A 24,654-nucleotide genomic window follows, 5' to 3' on the forward strand; every position below is an offset into this window, starting at 1 on the left:
GTGCCTGAAATCCTGTTTAAGCGACTAGCATGTGGTCGTAAAAAACCTACATGTATGTATTTACGACCATAACACCTTTTCGTTTTCACAGGTCGAATAGGTAACTACATGTACATATATCTACATAATTCAGTCACCTACATAATATTTCCCAGGCATCCCGACACTCCAATACCTCATACTCATCGTCATCTCCATCCAAGCTATTCAAAATAGCTTCGAACTCCTAAAACATCTCCAATACCAACATTTGACATATAAATATCCATTTTTTTAACATAAATACTCATCCTCACGACTTAGAATGACAACCCTAACACCGCCACCATTACCACCGTATACAGTCGAGTTCATTGAATCGGCCACATCCAGAACGCTCCTCGAGATTTTCTCTGGGTTTTCTGTCAATCTCGACAAGAGGATTTTCTCCTCCAATTCCCCATCCAACATTGCAGAACTCGAACGCCGCCTAAAACTCCTCCTCTCAGACTCCCAGCGCCTCTCCACCGTACTTCCGCGATCTGAGACCAAATATGAGTCCCTCCCCCCCTGGACGGGCAGAAGCGGTCCAGATCACCGTAGATCCCCACCAGGAAGCGGCCCAATGTGTGAAGCGTTTTCAAAGAATTTCAACGTTGGGCAGATGGAGAAGATAGCGGGTAGGACTGGGAGAGTTAGTAAGCTGCACGACTACAAATTCTATCATGATGCCTGTCAAATGCTCATGGCTATGGCGAGCTGCTTTGATAGCGGCCGCTATAAAATAACCTTGCAGGATCCCCAGATGGACTCTGGTATCGCGCTTCGTATTGTCGACGCCAGGTGCACGGCCCTTGATCCTAAACTCCCGATTCTCTTTGTTCTCTTTGCCCATGAGACTACAGAACATGCAGACCCAAACTCTCCATCACTCAAGTGGTTGTCGCACACCATAAAGAATGACGGTGCAATATCGCAGATCAGAGAGGGCACAGTGGCGAATAATCATCTGCTGCTTCGCCAGCTAGTCTATAACTCGCACCGGCTTCCACCAGGCTGCGAGGAGATGTTTGATCGGGCACGGGACAAGGTGTATGAAAAGGACTTTGTGGCGTCGTTTATACTTCCCATGGATCCCCTCTCGCACAAGGCCGTCGAGCGCCTTAGCAGGAGCCAGAAATGCGCACGCGTATCGTGCGTCAAACCTGCGTTTTTGCTATGCGGTGGGTGTGGTATCGTCTACTACTGCTCACAGGGCTGCCAGAAGTCACACAGGGACACACATCAGGGGCTCTGTACCTGCATTTCCACCTCCCCGCCCCCGCGTTCGACAAACTTCATTGTGTTCCCTCTTATAGACTCTAAGAGCGATATGGGGATAGCAAATGAATACTTATCGCAACGGGACCTTGTGCGTTTAGAAGAAGGAGATGGCCAGAAAGCATACCTCATGTTAAACCCATTTCCCGACCGGGGGTTCCTGACAAGCGTAGCGAGGAGGGGGCCCAAGGAGAGGTTTATTGTGAGGATGCAGGAATCGATGGGGGGAGCGGTGCTGCTTGTTTATGACGCCGAGAAGACGTTCAAGGTACATGTGAGGGTGGTGCCAGAACTGTGTGAGCTGGTGGCGTCAAATAAAAATTGGAAGGGACAAAGATGCTACCTATATGCGAGGCATCTGGACGGTGATAAAGGAAAGAAATATTTGGAGGTATTGCTTGATGTAATGCCAAACCAAGGACTGCTTTGGTAAAAGCTTAAGGGATAGAGCTAGAGGCGTGTCAAGATATTGTTTTGCAGTACTAGGAGAATTTTGTTTATTAGATCCGGATCAGTGTTAGTTGTGGTGTAGAGATGAGTTATAAACCTACGAAATAAACTGATTATACGAATTCAACCAAATAGAGAACGCGTCGCATCAGCCATATGGTTTTGGATTGTCTAGCTGTAGGGTGTATCATGTTGATACTGCGAGTGATAATTTGTGATGCCGCCCGCCAGTATGGGGGTGTTTCCTAGGCTCCTACCCAGCCCTTCTACCGGAAAGGGCGGACTGGCAGGAGAGCTGTCCCTCCGGTTGGTGGACCTTTTTTACCTGGATATTGAGCTAGCGGGTGTCGGTATACCCCCCCATAATGTGCCGGAAGATTAATGCACCAGGCATTAAGACGAGCAGGAAGGTACTTGTGGGGTATAGTTACGAGACTGAGTAAGTGTCGGACCTAGCCGAACGACATCGGTCCCACTTATATATCGTTCCCGGGAGGGTAAATGATCACTTTTCCAGTTTTTCGGATCCACCCAAACCCACCTTAATCTAGCTTAAGTTCTCTGAGTCACGGGAAAATCCCAGCTTAATAATCATATACTGGAGTGGCCGAACCTGCCTGATAATATTCATTATACTAACCAACGGCAATGGTAAGTAGATCAACTAACAAACTAACTGGCTGGCTGTAGCGGCGGATGGTGTTCTTCTAGATTCTCATGAGTACTTGAACTAGAAAGTAGGCTCGAATGAATATATGTACTCTGGGAATCCGGGATTATTCTGCTTGCTAGCTGACATAGCTGGCGACTCTGCTCGCTAATGTAAGGGTACCGAAAAAGATTGATCTGGACAGCTTTATATTACTACTTTAGTGACGGTGTGGTTTTAATTTAGTCTCGGTATAGTTTCCAAGCACTAGCTAGTTGCAATCACAAAAGCGGGGCCGGCCATGTTAATTAAAGCTAAATATGCATTAAGTTTATGCGGAGGGCTGGACAGACCGCAAAGATATGCGAGTATCCATTGAGTTAGAGTCTATTTACATAGACTTGATACGTGTATCAGATATTCATCAAGGCATTATCGAATTTGGGTACTTGGTAAGCCAAAATACATAGTGTGAATACCGTGAGGTTGTATCAATTTGAAGAAAATTAATTTCCATCTTTGTTATCATAGCTAGCTTCTCTTTAGTGACTACATGTATGCGTCATCTATGTGCCGAGTTTGGTTTAATCGATATCAGGGTTAGTAGGGCAGGCGGAATGAAGAAAACGAAAATTAATGGGGTGTCCCTATTCAAAGGCTTCTCCTAAAAGAATTATCAACACTCTACATAGCGTATAAGAAAAAGAGTTGTTTCCCTGGGGTCACCTCTGAGGGATGTTGTTAATAGCACATACCAGAATGAAACCGACGAACTTGGAAAACCTATTCATAACTGTTCTTGCAAGAGGTAAGCCGTAATCCATGAATCCAGCTGGGAACGCTCTTCGGTATATTCTAAACAGCTTAACAGGAGACAAAGAGGGAATTCTCCTAAGAGTTCACATCATAAGCTTTCAATCTATACGGAATCGTCTATGGGGATAGAAAAGGGAGCTGAAACCTTCTTTTAAGAGGTTCTCCTTCTGAAAACCCAATCGACGATTGGCCTTAGATATGCGGTCAGCAGCATCCAGAGACGAAGACCTCACCAGTTGCCGCCGCGCCTCGCGGAATTCATGATCTTCGGTGACTAGATCCATCCATGCATATATTTGTTTTTCAATAAGACTCTCTATGGGAGTATCTCCAATGTTTTCTGAACCCGGCTCCCAAAGTAAGGTATTTACTTCTCCTTCAGACTCGTCGGAATCAACGGTATGTACCCAGGTTATCAAAAAAGCCAATCGAACGTCAATATCCAATGTATCCTGTAGCCTCGAATTGGTGTAAAGGTGGTTAACGTGCTCTCTCACCACTGAACAGTCGAAAGGTGACATGTATCCTAAATTATCCAAGCACATTAAAAGAGTCCTGATACACTCATGAATACCCCATCCTATTAAATCTATAGGAGGGCTTGACATCCGAAAAAATGCAAGATATGTACTTGCCAGTACTCCAGCCTCACGGAACATTTGTGCCTTACAGTACAGTTGACATAATGTTTTGAAGCTTTGAGAAAAAATCTTATGCCCTCTATGTAGCTCTGTGAGAGACCAGGTATGGAAACTTCTTCCGGCAAGAAAGTTATGCGCCGCGATAGATTCCGCTTGTTCAAAGTAAGTAGAATCTGGATATCTTTTGCTATATTTGGCGAGCTTGTAGAGCAAAGGTGCGATACCATTTACGGTAGCCTCATCCATCACAGTGTGGTAAGGTTCGTAGCATTGATAGATGTTTTTATCCCGAGCACGGAATAACTCCTTCATTACATCGTAATAGCCACCGAAACCTACAGGAGTAAACCGACGTTGATATCCTGGGCTAGAAGACGCCGTCGAAAAAAAAGAAACCAAGAATTCCAGTGAAAGTACAATAGGAAATCTGTGTATTATGAAAGGTAGGCATTTCCTCTGGTACTCGTGTATCTCCTCGTCGAGGCTGCAGAGAGCCCTGTAACAATGAAAGTTCTGTGATGTAGCCACAGCACTGAGATATTCGCTGTCACTTGTGTATAAAGTGAGCGATATCATAGTAAACATTTTGAGGCTATGCGCTTCTTCGAGGATTTCTCCTTTAAGTCGATTTGCCTGAATTTTTTCTTCCTTGTTTTCACCAAGATGACTTGGATGTACCCCACTATTGTAGGCCCACCTAAGCCCGTTGGATACAGAGTCGACAAAACAAAATACCATGTCGAGCAATGTGTCAATAGCATTTGGAGGTAAGAGCGACGCCATAACAGCCCCGCGATTTTCGTTAAGGTTTTCCAAAATACTAAGGATATCTGCTGCAGATGCAACCCAGTTCCAGTATTGTCTACGCAAACCCATATCTCGCGAGAGCTCATCGAACAAGCAGTATCCATGGAGTTTTGAAATGGACTTTAGTAGCGGGTCTAATAGATAGTCACCGAAGAGCCTTTCTAAGAGGGATTCGGTGGTTGATAGTGTTCCTTTTATATATTCTTTCGTAATTATCCCATCATCCATACGAAACTGGGACCAGGAAATGAAGTAGAGAATGCAAGATAGTCTTGCCGATGGCCTGAGAGGCAAAATATTGTTTTTCTCCAAAATTAAAACATTAGGAATTTTGGAAAGATTTTCTAATACATGCCGCTGGAGCGATCTTATCTCGCTGCTGAGATTGATGGGGCCAATAAAACGGCACTGCACAATTATCCGGGATGGCGTATATCTATCCAGTAAGAGGACGGACATTATAGTCCAATAAGCATCTTCGAGGGGGTTCTCTTGGATGCGATGTTGAAGGTAGTGTCGAAAAGGTCGTTGTAGGCGTATTGTAATTTTATCGACCCTATCGTTGTATGCACCGCCGATATGGATGAATGGGAGATGTGTAAGGGTTTTGAAAACGGCAGGCCACTCTGAGTTGCGTCGAACAAATTCCAGTTCCTCGTGGTCATTTCCAAGGGGTGTATTCGAACCCAAATTGCAGAATTCGGGAGCTTCACCAAGCAATATATCTAATCCCAATCCTTCGTCCGCGAAAACCGCTAGAAGGTTCACAATTTTGACAATTCTAATGGACTTTTGGTCGCCCCTCTGCTTAAGCTTTGCAAAGATTCTGAGCCATGCAGGTAACGACATTCGAGCCGGCTGCAGCTGATATAATGTCTCATCATTAGTTTATGTGTTTATAGTACTAGTACTACATAGACCGGCGACTGCGCAAGTCCCAAACGTAAATAGAACTTGAAACATCGAGTACATACCATTTTGTGTGATAATGAGTGCATGGTCGGTATATATCCCTTCAATCAATCCTGGCAATAAAATAAGGTCTCTGGGTTCACGACGTTTGAATTCTCCGAAAGGTTAATACGCCGGTAGCTACGTAACATGCGTGCACGTTAATGAGTAGCTCTGTACTATCCAGACTGCAGCTGGTCGATTAAAGCTCGGGCGGGACTGGACGCGGTTCTAATGCAGGAATATTATGATGAATCTCTTAGATATTTTGAGGATAATACATGTAGCTGTAGAGTACCCCAAGTACACGTAGGAATAAATGACAGTTTGACACACTGCAAAATCAATCTTGGCCCGGCTAACATGTTACATGTAGTTTCTCAAGTGAAACGGTGACGTGGTAAATACAAATATAAATGTGGCATATATACATGTACTTGTAAGGATGGCCAGTCCCACATTTACATGGTCTGGTCGGTATCTCAAGTTACATGCAGTCCGTATAGTAAGTTAAGATTGGAAAAAAGCAGTTTTGCCTGTTCTCCAAAGTCTAGGCGCATAATTATATGTATTTACATGTATTCTGGTACTTCTTACATGCTGGTACATGCAGCTAGCATTCATATTTATACGGAACGGGAACCAAACTCAGGTGTGGTTTTTAGTACGCATACGTATACTACACATTACTAGGCGTAATATTATATAGTACAGAACAGTGATACATGAGTATTCAGCTACTATAACAGGGGGAACTGGCATTGGGGATAGGTTTTTATGCCATAGGCTATGCCTGCATGCAGTTATTGTACCTAGAATCAATTCATATGATATAAAATAAAAATAATAAAAAAAAAGATACATGAGTATTCGGGCTATAGCCTAGTACACATTTTCTGAGAACAACTGAACAAAATGCTCTACCATCCATGATACAATGATTATTTTTGGAATTTAGTACTGCCAGATGATTCTCCTAAGTATCAAGTTATCTTTTACTGATTGGTATAAGTTATATCTTAAAATGGTGGGCTCTGGGGCTATTTGAAAATGGCTGGTTTTGGCGTTTTTTGGTGTGGTTTTGCTTCGCAACGATGATTTACGTCCAAGAACTATACATACTATCTCTACTGTATCCGGCCACATGTAGCTTTGGTCCGGTATCAGCTCAGACGCGGAATTAAATCTGCACTTCCGGAGGTTTCAAGACTGACAGGATAGCAGCGCTTTTGTAGTAGTACATACATATACACGGATCGTCAATTGTTACTATTCCACTAGCGTAAAGTGCTATAGTAATTATAACCTGGGGCCGGGCGTACATGGCCTCGAAATAAATACTATAAAAAAGGGTTACATACATGTATGCACATGAGCTATAGTGATTCCAAAGGCTAGGACAGCAACGTAGTAGTACACTCACACTTTTTCAGTAACATAGGGCTCTTCCCTTCCAGTATAGACCTAACCCTATCTATAAAATATCAAGCTTTTTTTGTTTCTTACTATAACTAGCATCTCAAACTATGGTACAGAGGTTTTTTGCTGACCTAACATCGTTCCATGGTTAAGGGACAGAAATCGCCAGCTGCTGCAGCTGACATCTCGCGTACCAACCGCAGTACCCGCTATAGTGCTCTATATGATATATGAAGTACATACTCGTAATTTTTTTGCGTTTCCGGACTGGACTGGGTCCGCATACCACCAAAATATGGTTGTCAAGCACGATTTACGCCCATATGCGGACCTAGTCCAGTCCGGAAACGCAAAAAAATTACGAGTATACCGCATGTAATTAAATCAAATTGATGACGGGTATAATACGTTAATTGATTGTGTACTTTATGATAGCTCTTGAAACAGGTACATGTACAATACAAGTACTGTAGAGTAGTATTGTAGTTAGTTGTAACACAGCACGCGTTGTAATTACATACAAGGAAACAGGCACATGTATCCCTTCCACTTTTTGATTTGATTATAATATATCAGCTTCCTTTAGCCAGTTTTCTTGTACAAAGCACCTGCGCCTGCTTGATGGCTTGGAAATACTAGAGTATCGGCCAATACGACATTCTCACGCCGTCCAGCAGCAAATACCACAATCTCTGCGATATCTTCTGGTGTGAGTGGCTCACAACCACTATAATTTCTTGGTCAGCCAAGCAAAGTACCAGGCATGGCAAAGGTAATTAACATACGCATAAACCGCATCAGCTTTTGATTTGTCACCTCTAAATCTCACGACCGAAAATTCCTGTGGCTATGTTAGCGAATTAACAGATACGGAGGGCAGGATTGGAGATCTACTGTCTCAACTTGACCCGGGTCGATCTCGATCACTCTGATCCTGGTAGCAATCAATTCCTTCCTAAGGCTGTCCGTAAAACTACGGACGGCAGCTTTGCTCGCGCAGTAGATGCTCCCACCTGCGTAGGGTTCTCTACCAGCGATAGATCCAACATTGATTACATCGCCGCGTCCACCACGAGTATGAAAAATGGGAAGAATCTTTTGGGTCATCTGGTTGATGTGTCAATAGGTATTCAGCTCGGGATGAAAGAGAACCTGCTACATTAATGAGACCGGTCACATTGGTTGACAGCATGATATTAATATCATCTTCAGCGATTTCCCCAACCTTGTCGACGCCTTTCACGAGCCCACTGAAGATTAAGTTAGCCCATATACATTCCTCTCTAAAGGGAAATCATACGCATTATTCACCAAAATGTCAATATCCCTCCACTCCTCTGGGAGCCTATCTACAAATCCGTTCACGTCACTCGAGGAAGAAATATCCAGCTTGAAAGGTAGGACTTTTGTCTTCCCTCCGCTTTCACTCTCGAGGAGCTTGGCAAGTTCCTTTAGGTTTTCTTCACGTCGAGCAGCCAAAATAAGTTTTATATCTGGAGAAGTACGAGAAAACTCGATAGCGACTGATCGACCGATCCCGGATGATGCACCAGTAACCAATATCGTTTTACCGGCCAGGCGGGCAGACATCGCGGTATGGGACATTTTGGCGATGAACTTGCTGGAGATCGCGAATGGGAACTGAACAGATGGGGAACGAATAGAGCGAAGGAAACAGTGAGGGAGATAAAACATACCCAGACGGAGGAGGAGGGGATGTAGTAATTATGTATGTACCGGCAATCTATGAATATTAATCCAAGTTTCGATACTACTAATTTGCAACTGTGTTGTGCCCGAAGCCACGGTAGATCTAGTTGGAGAATGGCTAATGTGGTTACCGAGGTAGAGTAGTAAATTACCCAGAAGCCGATGTCCTGATTACTATGGCTTGCAGTATAGATGACACAGAATTATTGGCGAAGGTTCCATAGCTATAGAACCCGCATAGAAAGTGAAAGAAGGGTGAGGGGTTAAGATCTGTTTCCCCTCCATGTTTGTAGAGTATGTACTTGCTTACCAGCATATGAACCAGAAAATGCGAGTTCGAGAGTCAAGGATTATTTGTATGGAGTGGCGCGGATCTGCCGTACAAAATAGACATTTGCATTTTCTGGTTCATATGCTTGTAAGCAAGTAGATAGGGCAACCTCGTAGTGCATCTACCCCACTTCCGCATGTTTATTCTACTGGCTGTCCCATCTCTTCTCACAAATGACGTGCTAAATACCACAACCAAGAAAGTGAGATGTGGGCAGCTAGGTACCGTGAGTGAGGGGCTCGGGGAAAAATCCATTTTTGAACACCCGGCTGATTGATCAGGGGTAACTGGGGCACGGGAGCTCCCGGAGTTAGGGCTGACAAACTTGATCTTGCCCTGCCTTGTTCCTAAACTTGGCTGGTTGAATAACAACCTCAAAGCCCCCCATCTCCCCTCGTTCATCTTCATCTCCTTTGATCGTGAAGGAACTCGAAAGCCCCACTAAACCTAACAATATCGATGGCCTGCACAGCACAAAACTCTACCAAGAATACTCCCACACACAGCAGCAGCAGCAGGAAGAACCAGAACAAAATCACTAAAAAATATAAGATCATGGCTGGGGCCCTTTCTCTCCAGATTTAAGGGGCTTTTGATTTCCCATCATTAGTCTCTTTATTTTTACCTCCCACAATGGCGGATTACCACTCTACAGCAGTTTTCTATCAAGGCGGATTTTTAACTCAGGATTTTTTGTACCTGGGAGGCTCCCAAGAGAGAGAGCAATTGTTACCGATTGACTAGCTTTCACGAACCCTTTGGTTGCACAGCTTGAAACAAACATTTTTTCAACATACCCATTCTATCAACTGTGACCTCTCAAAATTCTTTTATCCAACATCTAGCTACGCTCCTATTCCCATCCTCTTCCCCCTCTTCACCGCTCCCTCCCTGCATACAGCACAACAGCCATAGTTTCCCATCTTGTTTCTTCAGCGGAGATTCGTCTCTTGGCATTATCGAAACCGCTAGGCCGCTTGCCTGCATCATTGCATTCACCACGCACCACCATGATAGACATCGAACTCTCCTCTTTGCCTGAGGCTATTCCAACCCAAAATATCCCATATAGCCAAGGATATTTTCGGCGATTCAAACAGGGCGCTGCCTCTCTCGTTGGAGAAATGGGGCGCTTTATCCCCTCATACCTCCGCGAAAATGGGTCGGAGTCTTCTCTTTCTCCAGTTATCATCAGTCCATGGGAGCGGTTGATAGATTATTCTTCCGTCGGTTACTACTACACTGCTGTTTCCACCTCTATGCCCACCACTAAAGGGCTCCTATCATACGAAGGGGCATTTATCAGCAATCTATCTGTATGTTCTCTACATCGTAAAAGAAATAGTAAAAGAAAAGAGGAGAAAAAAAATACTAACCTGGCCCCTTCAAGGAATTTATACCTAGCCTTAACAAATACTGGCCTACACAGGTCCTTATTTGTGAGTATTATTCCCGAATATATATCAATCTTCGTGGCAGGCTGGTTTGTACCCTTTCTAGTTAATGTGAGAATCTCCAAATTGACCCATGATTTATACAGCCATCGTTTCTTATCTCAGTTCCGGCAACTGTATGTCCGATCCCTCACCATCCGTGTCCTGCAGTGACACCGCTACCCAGTATACCCACTATCGTGGTAACAGACGTTGACGGTTCTCGAGCCGGTTGCTACAACGCTATGCACGAGACCCAAAGGATACTAGGGGAAGGAAACCCATTTTTATGGAGGGAATGGAAGGGGAAGTTTTCGCCAGTTCGTGTACCTGAAAACGTGTTCTATGATGGTGCTCCGCCCATGTCTGAGGATGAAGAGGATGAAGCAAGAGTGGGAGCGAAATGTTCGCAGCAGGGAACAAATTACCAATCGGAGGAAAGCAGTCAAGGCAACGTTCCTAGGGAGTTGGAGTGGTGGGAAAAAGAGGGTGAGTCTGAAGACGAAGTTGAGGAAAGCGACTCTGATTTTGACGAGGAAGATTCCGAAGAAGAATCCGAAGAGGAAGACTCTGAAGATGATGGAGATGATGAATACGAGGACGACTCGGACGATGACTCGGATGTAGACTCCGACGCGGAGGAGGATCTAGATGAAGCATCTGCCGATCATGTGCGCTCAATCACAAGCAGCGTTTCGGCCGTCAAAACCACTGTTCCGTTCTTATGCGAGCCAAATGCACAACACCCTATTCCCATTCAATCACAAACTACCACCCCTGGTTCATGTCAATTACCCCAAGGTCTGCAAGAGGCAAATGACTTAGGAATCTCTTTATCCTCTTCCTCGTCATCTACTTCGTGTTTTTCTCTTGATGATTCTGACCTTGAATCTTCCAATTCCTCGACGACGGTTTCGTCCGTACCAACCCCAATCACCCCAACATCTCCGTCTATTACTACTATCGATTCTTCCGATCTTCAAAAACAGCAGCAAAGAGATTGCAATGAGCTACCCGAAACCTCGTGGCTCCTGATGAACTCACTCGATACGGCGTTGGGAGCTGCTCAGGAAGCTGAAATGGAAATGGAATTTCAAATTTCGCTACAACAAGGAGTAAGAGCCGGGGGGTGCATTTGAGTATTGAGGGGCTCAACCTTGCTGGAAGCAACCATCAAGATTATGAAAGCAATGCCTAAACTTGATGAGTTCCGAAGGAATGACTCATACGATGAAATTTCTGATGAGAAATCACCGTATCTGTATTCCGTAGCTCGAAATGAATGGTGATGGAGTAAATGATTCGGTACGGTTAAACTGGGTATGGAGTTGTTTGAATTTATGTTTTCTTTACAGGGTTTTAGTTTTTTTCTTTCCTTTTTTCAAACAAAAAAGGGAAAAGGAAAGAACATGGGGTTACCTTTCCTGATGGCTGTTCTTTCTTGTTAGCTAATGCTTGCACGCTTTTTTGCTCATAGCTTTCTGGTTCCACCTCGGAAGATGTACTCTAGAAAAGTGTTTTGAACCATAGTTAGAAATTCAAATCCCATTCAATAACGGATATGACTGTTCGAGCCCCTCTCCCCACATCTCTGTCGCTACTGTCTTGATAAAAGAGCCTCGAGGACCGTCGAGTGGCTCTTTGTTCAATGGCCGCTGCCTCCGCCGCAAATTTGTATATGGTGTCTATCTGTATATGGTGTCTGTCTATGGTGTATCTGAGCATAGGAATACTACGGACTCGTTCGGTGCCACAAGGATCTGGTAAGCTAAAAGAGCAAGTATCCGCATGACACCCGAATTTAAGATGAGAGGTTCTTTGAATGTAATTCCCATTGTATGAATAGGTCGTATGTAGCTACTGATGACATGCACTCGGTACGTATACTGTTATGAGTCATACGAGAAAAGGCCCAATGAGACTGAAGCCTCTGTTATCCATGGAATCTAGAACTACCCAACTCCAGGGTATCTTATCCAATGTGCTGTTTTTGTTCGTGGCTAGCTGTAGACTTCTATAGCCTTCTCAGTTATGATCAATATTAATTTTATAAAACCGTACTGAAGCGGAGCATCATATTAGATGTAGAGTAGGAGGAGTAATAGTTGATCTAAATGTACATGTAGTTACTAGGTTGGTTGCATGGCTTATATTCGAACTTATTAAAAACGTTGTCTACAGGTGACCAAAGCTCTCAACACGCCATCAATCAGGCTCCTATTCTAAAACCCTACAGAGTTTCAAATTAGATCAGCCCTAGATTTTAAAAACCCAGAGATTATGTATGCAATACAGTGCATCTTACCCACGGTCAAATTATCAATCAATAAATCAAATCAATCACCTTCTCGATGCAATTAATGAGTTAAAACAACAAAAAAAAAAAACCTCTCTCAATATGAGAAATCATATCGAGTGATACTCCATGATTCATTTAGCAAACAGGATATAGGGGGCTTTTTTTTTTTGTTTAATTCATTAATTGCATAGGATATAGGGGGCTCCTGATATATTTACAATAGAATTTGCACAATTATCTGTGTTAGAAGCTGTGTTGATAGAAGGAATCATACATACATGTAGGTAATATATATTTGCGCTTTGCGAACAGTCTCTAGGTTAATCCCCCGGTAGTTAACCTGATTGGTGTAGATTCTCCCATCAGCCAATCAGATAATCAGGATTTTGAACTGGAGTCTTTTCATAAAGGTTAATTATTTCAAAGTAAAGTTTCAAGTTTTGGTTCAATAAGGGTAAAAAAGGCCGTTATAGGTTAACGATCGTTATGAGTACATGTATGTACATATGACTGATACTGAAACTGGTACCGGTTGGATTGGGATTTGAAGGCGCATATGTACTCTATGTTGTAAGTAACAAGGTACGTGTATGTACAGCTGTAGTCTAAGGTAGACCCACCTTAACATCGAAACCTTGATACTACATGTACATACATGTACCGTTATTCGTTGTTGAAGCGTTGTGCTACAATTATCGGTTAGTTACATGTATGTATCTATGAGCAATATTATCATTGGAGGCGCTGGCCGCCTAAGCAGTAAGAGGGTCCATGGCAGAATAATTATTTAAATTCTTGAGTCGTGTAGGTACTCGGGGCAGGTAAGAAGAACGTACCTGAAAATTAACGACCTCTGATTCGCAGCTGGCGAAAAGCTACACCAAATTGAGCCCCTACTTGCAGCTTGCATTTTTAGGTTCTTCTTGCCTGCCCCGAGTACAGTTTGCTAGTTTTGTGTGGTGAGCCACCTGAGCCACGGTCCTCAAAACAGCCGAGGCTGGGCAAGAAATGCTCTGATGCATGACGATCAGAGGTAGGGATCAATGTGGCGTAACCTCAACTCAACTCAACTCAACCCCACTTCGGTGAGTATCTCAATAGCACCCGATTTTGTTTCGAAAAAGGTTCGTTATATGTACATGATACTTTCCTTTATTCTTCCTTCATGAGACCCATCTCACAGAGGCCCACACTAACTCGTGAGTAACAGGATTTAGATAAGATGGCCCAAGAAACAATCACAACCATCTCTCCGATAACCGGCAAACCAATGCTTACTCGGCAGGGCTTATCAATCTCAGAAATTCCATCCCTTTTATCGGCATCCAAAAAGGCCTTTTCTACCTTCCAGAAAACGCACCCACTTGCAAAGCGTCAAGAAATCGTGCGAAAAGCACTTGATATCCTCTTAAGCAAGACAGATGAATTGGCAAAGGAGCTCACTGAACAGATGGGAAGGCCGATTGCTTATACTGGAAAAGAGATCGCCACAGCGGTCATGCGAGCTCAATACCTACTAAAGGTCTCGGATGAAGTCCTAAGCGACTCACCAGGAGAAGCTCAAGAAGGGTTTAAGAGATTTATCAGAAAGGAGCCTCTAGGACCGGTAGGCATTATTTGAATATCATGTGTTATACGGGAAGACAAAGTAAGACTAAACTGATATGACCATAGGTTCTGATTATCTTCGCTTGGAATGTACTTCACCATCTTTTCTTTAAATACTCTCCACGGCATGGTGACTATTTGAGAGCTAACCGTACTATAGTACCCGTACCTCATTCTGATAAACTCCTTGATCCCGGCAATTCTGGCTGGAAATACTCTTCTCTTGAAGCCGTCGCCACAGACCCCAACGATCGCCGAGCATATGGTCTCTATTTTTGCCGAAGCTGGTCTACCGGAAAACGTCTTGCAGACTGTCCATTGCGGGAACAATGCCACCCTTGAAGCGCTTATCAGGGAACCTGACGTAAGGTCCATTGCATTTACCGGATCTGTGGCCGGAGGTATAGCGGTGCAGAAAGCTGCTGCGTCTAGAGTTGTTCCAGTTGGATTGGAACTTGGTGGGAACGACCCAGCCTATGTCCGTCCGGATGTGGATATCGCATGGGCCGCTGAAGAGATAGTTGACGGCGCAGTTTTCAATTCTGGGCAAAGTTGCTGCTCCATAGAGCGGGTCTATGTTCACGAGAGTATATATGAAGAGTTCTTGGAGAAGCTGGTAGGGGTGCTTAACGGATATAAGCTAGGTGATCCCTTAGACAAAACAACCCATCTAGGCCCCGTTGTATCCGCCAAATCTGCCCGGACTATAGCCGAGCAAGTGAAAGACGCCGAAGACAAAGGTGCTAGGAATTTGACGCCAAACGTTTATTCTGAGGGGTCAAAGCTTGGAGAGACTTTCGTCAGGCCGGAGATTTTAGCAGATTGCAGTCACAAAATGAGAGTCTTGACAGAAGAGACGTTTGGGCCCATTATTCCTGTCACAAAAGTCTCTGGTGACGATGAAGCTGTGAGTTTGATGAATGACTCGGACTTTGGTCTCACGGCGAGCATCTGGACGAAGGACGTTGAGACCGGGCAAAAACTCGCGGAACAGGTCGAGGCGGGAACAGTGTTTGTGAACCGATGCGATTATCCTAGTCCGGTGAGTTCTAGAGCATCTTGTCACTTTTAAGTTTCTTTTTCTAGACATCACTTTGCTTCTCTGGCGAGTCCGCGGTGTTTTCGCTTTTTCTTCTCCACCTTAAGCTTGTTTCACCTCGCGAGAAAACCCGGAGACGAGGTCTGGTTTTGGAGTTCGCTTCTTTTGCTGCAACTCAAATGGCGCTCTCGCCCACGTGCAGGGAATCTGTCCGATAACGCTGACACGTTATTGATCGTTGAACCGTAGGATCTTGCTTGGACTGGCTGGAAAGATTCAGGACGAGGTGTGACATTGAGCAAATTCGGGTTCGATGCATTTGTAAGGCTGAAAAGTTTTCACTTCAAAGACTACCCGAAATAAAACAATAGCATTAAGGTAAGGTAGAACCCAAATTTCCAAAATTGCTTCCTAAATTTTCAACTTACCTATCCGGTTTCCAACAGTTAGACTCGGAGAAGTCTGTCGTTATGCAGGATTTTTTCTCTTTTTTTCCTTAATAGCTTACTCGCGCGTTAATTAAGTCCTGAGAAATTTTGTGAGGTCGTTGCTACCAAGAATTCTCAGGACTTAATTAACGCGTGAGTATTAGTCCTTTTTTTATTTATGTGTTTTATATTAGCTTCAGAAATTTGGCTACAAAAGACCGAAGTAAGGACCCGATATCAACTCGGCTTAGAAATGGATCCTACTATTGAGAGACAATACCATATTTCTGAATCGACTCGAATAGGCACCCCCTTCCTCCCACTGCCTCTGTCGCACTCCCCACCTTTCCTGTGTGATGACCCCGAGGCCTATTGACAAATATCACGGTTGCACTTCTGTGCAGGCTAGTTTAAAATTCCCGATAACTGGGACCCAGATCGGATACTGGGCATCTTCAGAAGCTATGACGGTTACCATTAGTACGGGAGGAACCGAACGCACAAAGCCGCATCATTGCAGCCGGGGTAGGACGGTGTAGTCGGCGATAATCTGTATATAGAATGTTTTACTCTATTTGCAAACCTAGTGATAAACAATGACCACGGCAGTAGGGGATGACGTTGAGGCAGATCTATCGAAGATTGTGCCCAGCCTGGGGTATTATCTTCTTTTTGCTTAGCCAAAGTTATAAGCGGCCTGCCTAATCTTGCATGGTTGGAGCACTTGCTAGTTTTTGGTGGCAGCGCCTCTCGAGAAGCCGTGTGGAGACTTCGGAGGATGAATTTGACGTTTGCCTAGAATGGATTATTCCTGGAATTAGACTTGAGTGGCCGGCCGGAGGACGACAACTCAAATACAGATCGCCTGAACAAGGGGCGGGAGATTTTCGCGTCAACCCATGGGTAAGAATGACAACAGGGGGATATCGAGGCGAACGCCTCTCAATTTGTTAGGCGATTGCATAATCTACAAGGGAGAATATCCATCCTTCTGTTATTTATCTCAATTGAGTATATTGAAAGGTCTCAAAGAGGTAGCGAGATTGTTCGTTTTACTAGAGAACTCACATGCGAATGTTGGTCCTGATTACTGAGTTCAGGGCTATTGGATTGGGGGGTAGGCGCGAACCACCGACGCTTACTCTGTACAGTGTAGATATCACTATATAATTCCAATATTACATAGCCTTTACCAAATTACCCTAAAGATATTAGTTCTGGACGGACGAACGGGGTGGTCTCAAGTTTCTCTGGGCTTGCATGAATCTCTTGAATCGGTTGGGAGGACTGCCAGTGGCTGGCATGAGGGGACCTCCCCAATGATTTAGAGAAGGTAGACGAAATTGAAGGCTGACCATTGCCTATAGTTTAGTGTAGATTCCTTTTGCTGAATGCGGAGGGAAAAGGTACCTGGTTGGAAAGCTTCCATTAATTCATGAATACGGCAATTCCCTTGGCGATGGGATCTGAGACATTGTATGCATACGCCTCAAAAGTGCATTCGATCTCAAGCCACGGCAGATACTATATCTCTAGAAGTAACCACACTAACATTTTCTTAATATATAGGTACAGGGTTCACAACGAAGCGGTGTTCGAGATAAGTGAGACTATCAATTAACTGTTGACTGCTCTAGATGTGTACATTGGTTTCCCTCTTATTTTAGCCATTGAAAACACGGACCACGCAAACTATAGATGAATTTAATCGCGTCTGGCTATTCACTCAACAGTCTGATCTAGAAGGCACCCAGCTGTGAACCTTCGGCCAATCGTCCTAAAGACACTAAGGGCGGGTTTTGACCCGGCCTTGACCCCTTCCAGTGTTTCTGGGTGACATTCCAGCGGCATGTAAGGGGTGCACACCACCTCCACACACGGCTTTACGCATTTCGGAGGGCAGGAGGAACCGCCCTAAGCCTACGAGCGCGGTGCGTACTGCGTCTGGTTTTACCCCACGGTGTTTGCATGGACCTGCAGCCTTGTCTTTCTTTTCCTGATCCCTCATTCCCACTTTTAGTCACTGCTGTGGATATATAAGGACTGGGAAAATTCTCTTCATTCTTGAGCAAGCATTTATCCATCACACATTCATTCATACAGACAACCCTCATTTCATTATTACTTAAGCCGAGAGTAATATATAACTTCCACCTCTAAATACCTCTCAACTGAACCAGTCTCCAAATATAAGTGGAAACCGAAAAACAAAATCTTCTCATCACCTCCCACTATCACAGAAAAAATGGGCTGTATGTCGTCAAAATCGGTTCAACAACCTGAAGAGGAGGCCATAAACGCTAAACCAGTACCACAAATCGTACGTTACTTCGATCCCATAGAACTACAGTTTCTCGAGATCGAACTGACAACCAACTCACAGAGCTGGCCGTCAGATTGCTGCCGGTACCCTGGTTTTCTCCCGTCTTCACTAGCTGTTGGATACCCCTACCAATATCCAGATGGCTATTTGAATACATCAAGATCCTTTCCAATCTCTAGCTGTGGCAACGGCCTAGGCCTGGGAATCGACAGCGAGAAATTTACAAATTGTGGAATACTACATGGGATGCGGAGGCGAGAGGGAGAGCTACTACGAACATGAGCCAGAGTCGGCTTTGTTTGATTTAGACGATTGTCACGGCTGTTTTGGGAGGGAGAAAAAGGAATCGGGAATTCGGAGGATATCGGGATAGTTAGGATCCAGAGCTGGACTTTACAACAATATTATGACGGGGGAAGAGGCGGGAAATTTTGGGAGGGAACCACGGCGATTACCGGCTGCTGCTTTTTCATTTGTTTGTTGGGTGGGATTTTTGGATTTTTGGAGCTGGGTTGGGCTGGGCGTTCGCTTTTCTTCTTTTTTTTTGTGTGTGTGTTTTAGTTTCCTTGCGTTATTCACGGGGGATATTTCACATTTAGCTAAAACTAAATCTGTGATTCTGCTGCGCTGCACGGATGGGAAGGACATCTAGGATCGACTTTCCTCCCTAAATTTCCTTTGTAAACATTTTTCTATCAGAGGCTTTATTTTATCTGGCCGATATATCTTCTCGATTATAATATCAGATTGATAGTTAATTATAAAACTACCTTGCACGTATACTGTGTATTCAAGCAAATACCTAGCAGCTATCATAAACCAAGATAACGTATCTCTTGACTAATTATATCTCTCTCAGACTAGACCCTAATTCCGAAACTGCGATGGGCGTGATTTTATGACCAGATATCCGTATATCCGTACGTGGCCCTCATAACATTACAAACGGTTCTTTTTCTATCGCCCCTCCGGCATACCTCTAAATATTTCCATTGATCCGTACACAGAGATCCATGAATTCATGGCTCAGCTCAACTCATGGAGGGATATCAGTATGCTACTATTCCTTGGCGCGAACCAAATACATGTGAGCACAGGGAAGGAAGACTGCACTGAGCCATCTATCTAGCCTCCGCTATTTTTGCTAACTACATGTATGCACATATAATCACAACGACGCAGCGAACAAAGACGAAACAAGGTGGCGCGCGCCCCAACCACTGCAGTCAAGGTACCTATCCAATTAATCCACACCCAGCCTCAGGATCTCTGCTCTGCGTAGAGTAACCTCCATACTCCATATATAACGGAAATAAAGGGGATGGGGTGGAGAGAGGGTGGGTGGGACATCCGCCGGAGATTCCATCTTAAAACCTGAGAGACTGAGACAGAAAAGAAGAATATTTCGAATTTCTAAATTGTGTGTGACATACGCCCTGCAACGTCATCGTCGTGCATCGCGGGGAATATTTGCGCCGTTTTGGGACATGGAGGTAGGTACTTAGACACACACAAGGTTCTACAGCTAGATGTAGGTATTCCCACCATCGGTCATCTATGTACTCTCTGAGACGGGAGGAACAGGAACAGGAACAGGAACAGGAACAGGAGGGGGAACCAACACCCTGGGTGGGTATAACAGCGCGGGGCAGAAACAGATGGATATGCAGAGCAGTTGATAATACTCTCGTTGGAGTTTAGAGCTTAGATATGACCACGCGGGAGGTTGTTTTCTGCGCCTGTCTCGGTGGTTGTTTGAACTTGTTTCGGGGTTCTGGTACCTACTTTTGGCTGGGAAGGGGGAAGGGTGACCCCCACAGCTTTGCTCTGCGGGATGAAACGGTTTGCTAGGTCATATGTATGTAGATGGTTGGTGATCAATTATCGATATTGAGTTCATCACCAGGCATGATATTTGACTTATTAGGAGCGTCTGATTCAATTGAGCCCATCCCGTTTTTTCCCCCCAGCCAAGAGCCAGAGCCGCCGAAAATATGTTCCTCGAGATCGGGAGCACAGACATATCGAATACATGTCAGGAGAGCGTGCGTTGCGTTATTATGATGTTCTGTGTTCTGATATAGGTGAGGTGCGCGTGCGCGCACGCGGGAGGAAGAAAAGAGTTTAGGTGGGGGCTTGGGATTGCTGAGTGATTATTAGGTGACCTATCTAGAACACCGGGCATATCCCTGCATCGATCTGAATCTGAGTCCTAATGCTATGTGGTGGTTATATATTTTTGCTTGTTTTTTTTTTTATATGTAATTTTTTTTTTTTGGGCGGGCTAAGGAGATTTTTAGGAGGGTGGAAAATGAATATATGCGTGAGGAGTATTCTTGATATCTGCAGCGGTAGAGCACGAGCGTGAGGCGTGGAATATGAGTTACTCTTCTCCTCGCGGGTTATGAGTATACACACTGCAATTGCAAGTATCAGTAAAACCTGCACATCTGTATTCTGTATACATATAGTACCACGATATTGGAATTGAGGTTATGATGTTGGGTACATACCAATAAATTAATTCACCAGTATCGACTCACCCATAACTATAAGTTATGGAGTATAAATGCTTCGAGTAAGTGATCATAAGCATGCATGCTCTCGTACACCTATTAGAACGCCTCTTAAAGACTTCCAGACTATCTCTTCTTTCCAAATTCCACTTCCGTATGAGACATCCCCAATAATCTAATAATCGGCAGTACCGGTATGCTCGAACTACCCCTCTCACCCGCTGGATCACCTTAAGCTCTGAAACACCCCCCCCCCCCCCCCAAATCGCTATATCTCCCCAAGTCTCACACGCAGGGCCCCGGTCCCCAGATCATTCTTCTTCTCGTCTCTCCTAATACCTCCCCCTTCGATCTTCCCCCCTGGAGTACATCCCACGCGCCACAACGTCAGGCTCGGATTAAAGAACCGGGCTGCAGTGAGTTGGGGGTATCCCAGCTAGCGTTGACTCAGGTACATGTAGTCACTCACCCGTAACCTAACTGGCTGGCCGGTATGTACTCTCCTGGTAATAACTGTTTTATGATCGGGATGGCCACGAGCTAGCGGAGATTTTTTGTGATTGCCGGTTGCTGGCCCGGCGGCATGACGCAAAACTAAGATGATATGAGGGTTTATGGAGGTAGCTGGTAGGTTTTGCGGTGTTTTTTTTTTTTTTTTTTTTTTTTTTTTTTTTAATAATTATAGATGGAATTGGGGATAGCGAAGGTGGTCGGGTTGTTGGAATGGTTTATCTATAGGAACTTGCAGCTATGTTAGCTGCTCCTTCATATTGTGCTATCACTCCACACGCGGCCCCCACAGGTATATCGGCACATACACGCACTTGAGTAGAGTAGCTGAGGTCATCTTGTGCGACGGTGACAACCCAAGAGCCGATCCGGCCGTGGGGGACGTTGTTTTAATACGGGATGTGAACCCTCTCTCTTCCTTCCGGATATGGCGGACTTTGAGAATATATATTTTGGGTACCCGGTGAAGGTGAGCCGAGGTATGTTTAGGTTTTGTAGGCCGCCCAAGAGCTAGCTAACACGATTTCCAGGTTTGTAGTGGCCCTTGCGTATGTGGAATGGCCCTTTTGATATACGTTTGATACGCTCGTGATACGCACGGGAAGACAACATCCTGGAGAGGTTGTTCGTTGGGGGGGGGGGAGGCTTCCTTTGGTACCCAGTTATCCGGAGAGATCTCGGGGGTTAGTGTGCAGATTGTGGGCGTGAGGAGATCTGGGGTGGGACATGTATACGACATTCCCCGGTTTCTGTATACGTACCTACATGTATGGAGTTGTGGCACGGGTTGGCCTGGGTCCAGTGAGTGACTTGCAAGCCGGTACTCGGGCACGTATGCAATTTTCGCTCCCCCATAATTTCAAGCTGGTAGTCACAGATCCCTCCTGTATGACTCCTTTCTGAAGATGCCGTATCTCCAGCTTTGTGGGACGGAAGGACGGCCGGGACAATGTATTGCACCGTCTGAGGTTGATCTATATCTCTCCATCACGAGACTTATAATTAACTAGCTACCAGACAAAACAAAAGAGTAAAACCCCGTATTATGATACTACGAAACTACCGAAACCAAAGGTCAATAATTTAAGACGAAACTAAGAATACCCTCTAGTCTCGTGTCGTCGTCTAGCTTGTTTCGTGCGGCCCATCACTATTTAAGCTGTTGCTTGATCAGAGGTTATAAAGCTTGCCGGGCTTTTCCTATCTCTATAGTAGTTCCGCAGAACCGATGCCTACCAGTCATAGCTAGCTAGCTGCATACCCTGGGTTTTCGATTTTTGGAGCCGGGTTATGGAATTAGGTTTAGCCGGATGGATGGATGGATGGATGGATGGAGAAGCTAGCTAGCTCTCTGGAATGGAGAGCATGTAGAGTAGAGTGTGTACATCCGTGGTAGATCCGGGTCTCCAAGTATACATAAGTATAGATCTACAGCTAGGGAAGACCCTGTATGCAGTTCGAAAGTCCTCGGCGGACCCCCCCCCCCCCCAAATATGTAACACCTAGAGGCCGTACGTGTGGTATGCTGGGACAAGGAAGGAGCAGAGATGGACCGTTTTTGGGTACATAGGCTAAATTGAATCATAAGGGAATGCCAGCTTAATTCAAAGCAAAATTGCCTTTTTGGTGTCTGGCTTGCATTCATGTGAATACGGACCACTCGTTAAATTCAAGCTCCCTCTGCTGTGGCTAGGTAACGGTTGTGGCTGGTCTTCACATAAATCACAACAGAGCTAGAGGAAGAGTACATCCGTTCTACTTGTAAAGTGCTGATCATTAGTGTTCTCTCTAGCTATGTATACAGTGGAGGGCTCCCCGTAGGCGATAGAAGCTGTTCTATTGCTATTTAGGTTCTATTCGAGGTTGCAACGGATGGAACATGGGGTTTCTATCAGCCAGTTGTCTATCGTTAGGACCCTCCCTCGAGGGGGTGGGTTCTATCTGCTCTGCTCCTTCTATATGATGTCTATTGCTCGTTGCAACAAATCCAATCCCTGCACCTTCCACAACTGGACTAGTGATCGAATAGAACAGAGATCTTTGTTTACCTACGGGAAACCACTTTTGTTTTTGGTTGCTTCTATCCTATCGAATAGAAAAAAAAATAGGAATAGAACAGCTTCTATAGCCTACGGGAAGTCCTCCAGTGTTTCCAAGTACTATTGATGATTGATTACTTCATTAATTGTATGTGTTTCTAACTATTGACTATAAGTAACCATTATCGACAGTCTTGTATCCTCACAGTTTGCCCAGAAAGAAACGTTCCACTAGTTATAGGCCTACATTTAGCTAAAGAACCACAGTATGTGTCTACATGTGTATATATGTGACCCCTGTGCTGGGATGATATTGGTATTGCAGGTGATCTGGTTACATGTAGTCATTACACGTTATCAACACTGTATTCGATCGTGGGGAAGGAACACTTAGCGCTATCCCATCAACCGTAGCAACCGAGTTAAGGACCCGATTGGGTCCCACTTGAAATAAAGTGACCTTTCTTAAATTCACAGCAACACCAGCTTCGTGAGTACTATATTAGGAGCTCTTATTGGGATCGGTTGATAAACTTTCCCGCTTCTTTGTTATTAGTGAACAGGGCTGGATTATATCGTTTTTGTGTTTTTATCGAGGTTAGAGTTGCAAAGTACCCAATTGGAACCTCAGGCTTCTACGGTTCATGGGATACGAATAGAACAGATAAACCAGACAGCTACGTATAATTATATAAGCGTTATATCTACGTAACCCGGCTAGGTGAATCTTCCTGCTATCCATATATACTTCATAGCAATCAGCTCGAATTTAACCATATTACATTAACAAAAATTTCACCCTCTACGCACTAAAATTAGTCTAATACCGTGCCAATACCGGGACGCATCCGAGTTTAATTTCTACGTGCTTGTGAGTCTTTTCTCTTTCAAGATCATTCAGTTGTTTGGTTTTTTGGTTGTTTGATTGACGTCTTTCAAGATCACTCCGCTGTCCACCTTCCTCCATTTAGTTACTGACTAGCGCTACCAAATGCTAGGTCTCCAAAACCTAAAACACCCTAGTTATAAGCTTTCAGATCTGTAACGTCACTACAAGAGCTTGGTCCATCTATACCTATAGCTACTGCGTATATCTCCATTGGCCATAGCCTCTGGGCTGAAAACAATCAATCGGTTATCGATTAATCAATCCATTGTATTGGATGCATCCCACGTACCAGTTACCACGGTCAGTGGTGCATACGATTGAAACGGGTCCCCGCGTATAGAAAAATTCACTAGGAGTGTTACGCATCCGAAACAAACAATACAATGGTCCATGAGCGGCGCGCCTTCTTATGTGTATTTATAAAAACAACTCGCTATCCCGGTACATGTACCGTACATGCATATACCAGGCCAACATTAGACTCCACCATCATATCA

General features: G+C 44.5%; 6 protein-coding genes across 6 annotated transcripts; 4 read left to right on the forward strand and 2 right to left on the reverse strand.

The window, feature by feature from the left end:
• Positions 1 to 304: 304 nt before the first annotated feature.
• LAJ45_01452 (uncharacterized protein) lies at positions 305 to 767 on the forward strand (the record flags this gene model as incomplete). Its single annotated transcript, XM_046111046.1, has 2 exons — positions 305 to 677; positions 751 to 767. The coding sequence occupies 2 exons, from the start codon at positions 305 to 307 to the stop codon at positions 765 to 767; spliced, it is 390 nt and encodes a 129-aa protein (XP_045976224.1).
• Positions 768 to 784: 17 nt separating this feature from the next.
• On the forward strand, positions 785 to 1,732 carry LAJ45_01453 (uncharacterized protein; the record flags this gene model as incomplete). The annotated part of the gene is made up of 1 exon (XM_046111047.1): positions 785 to 1,732. One exon carries the CDS (start codon positions 785 to 787, stop codon positions 1,730 to 1,732), a length of 948 nt encoding a protein of 315 aa, XP_045976225.1.
• A 1,580-nt stretch (positions 1,733 to 3,312) lies between these two features.
• Positions 3,313 to 5,511, reverse strand: LAJ45_01454 (uncharacterized protein; the record flags this gene model as incomplete). Its single annotated transcript, XM_046111048.1, has 1 exon — positions 3,313 to 5,511. One exon carries the CDS (start codon positions 5,509 to 5,511, stop codon positions 3,313 to 3,315), a length of 2,199 nt encoding a protein of 732 aa, XP_045976226.1.
• A 2,103-nt stretch (positions 5,512 to 7,614) lies between these two features.
• On the reverse strand, positions 7,615 to 8,637 carry LAJ45_01455 (uncharacterized protein; the record flags this gene model as incomplete). Its single annotated transcript, XM_046111049.1, has 5 exons — positions 7,615 to 7,759; positions 7,818 to 7,873; positions 7,927 to 8,139; positions 8,192 to 8,282; positions 8,333 to 8,637. The coding sequence occupies 5 exons, from the start codon at positions 8,635 to 8,637 to the stop codon at positions 7,615 to 7,617; spliced, it is 810 nt and encodes a 269-aa protein (XP_045976227.1).
• A 1,446-nt stretch (positions 8,638 to 10,083) lies between these two features.
• On the forward strand, positions 10,084 to 11,645 carry LAJ45_01456 (uncharacterized protein; the record flags this gene model as incomplete). The annotated part of the gene is made up of 4 exons (XM_046111050.1): positions 10,084 to 10,389; positions 10,464 to 10,556; positions 10,614 to 10,995; positions 11,047 to 11,645. 4 exons carry the CDS (start codon positions 10,084 to 10,086, stop codon positions 11,643 to 11,645), a joined length of 1,380 nt encoding a protein of 459 aa, XP_045976228.1.
• Positions 11,646 to 13,848: 2,203 nt separating this feature from the next.
• Positions 13,849 to 16,256, forward strand: LAJ45_01457 (uncharacterized protein; the record flags this gene model as incomplete). The annotated part of the gene is made up of 9 exons (XM_046111051.1): positions 13,849 to 13,929; positions 14,016 to 14,411; positions 14,480 to 14,503; positions 14,574 to 15,455; positions 15,702 to 15,760; positions 15,824 to 15,830; positions 15,899 to 15,912; positions 16,075 to 16,103; positions 16,186 to 16,256. 9 exons carry the CDS (start codon positions 13,849 to 13,851, stop codon positions 16,254 to 16,256), a joined length of 1,563 nt encoding a protein of 520 aa, XP_045976229.1.
• Between the last annotated feature and the right edge of the window lie 8,398 nt (positions 16,257 to 24,654).

The sequence above is a fragment of the Morchella importuna genome, assembly GCF_003444635.1.
Source record: "Morchella importuna strain M04M26 chromosome Unknown Morimp01GS002, whole genome shotgun sequence".
In the NCBI taxonomy this organism is placed as follows: Eukaryota; Fungi; Ascomycota; class Pezizomycetes; order Pezizales; family Morchellaceae; genus Morchella; species Morchella importuna.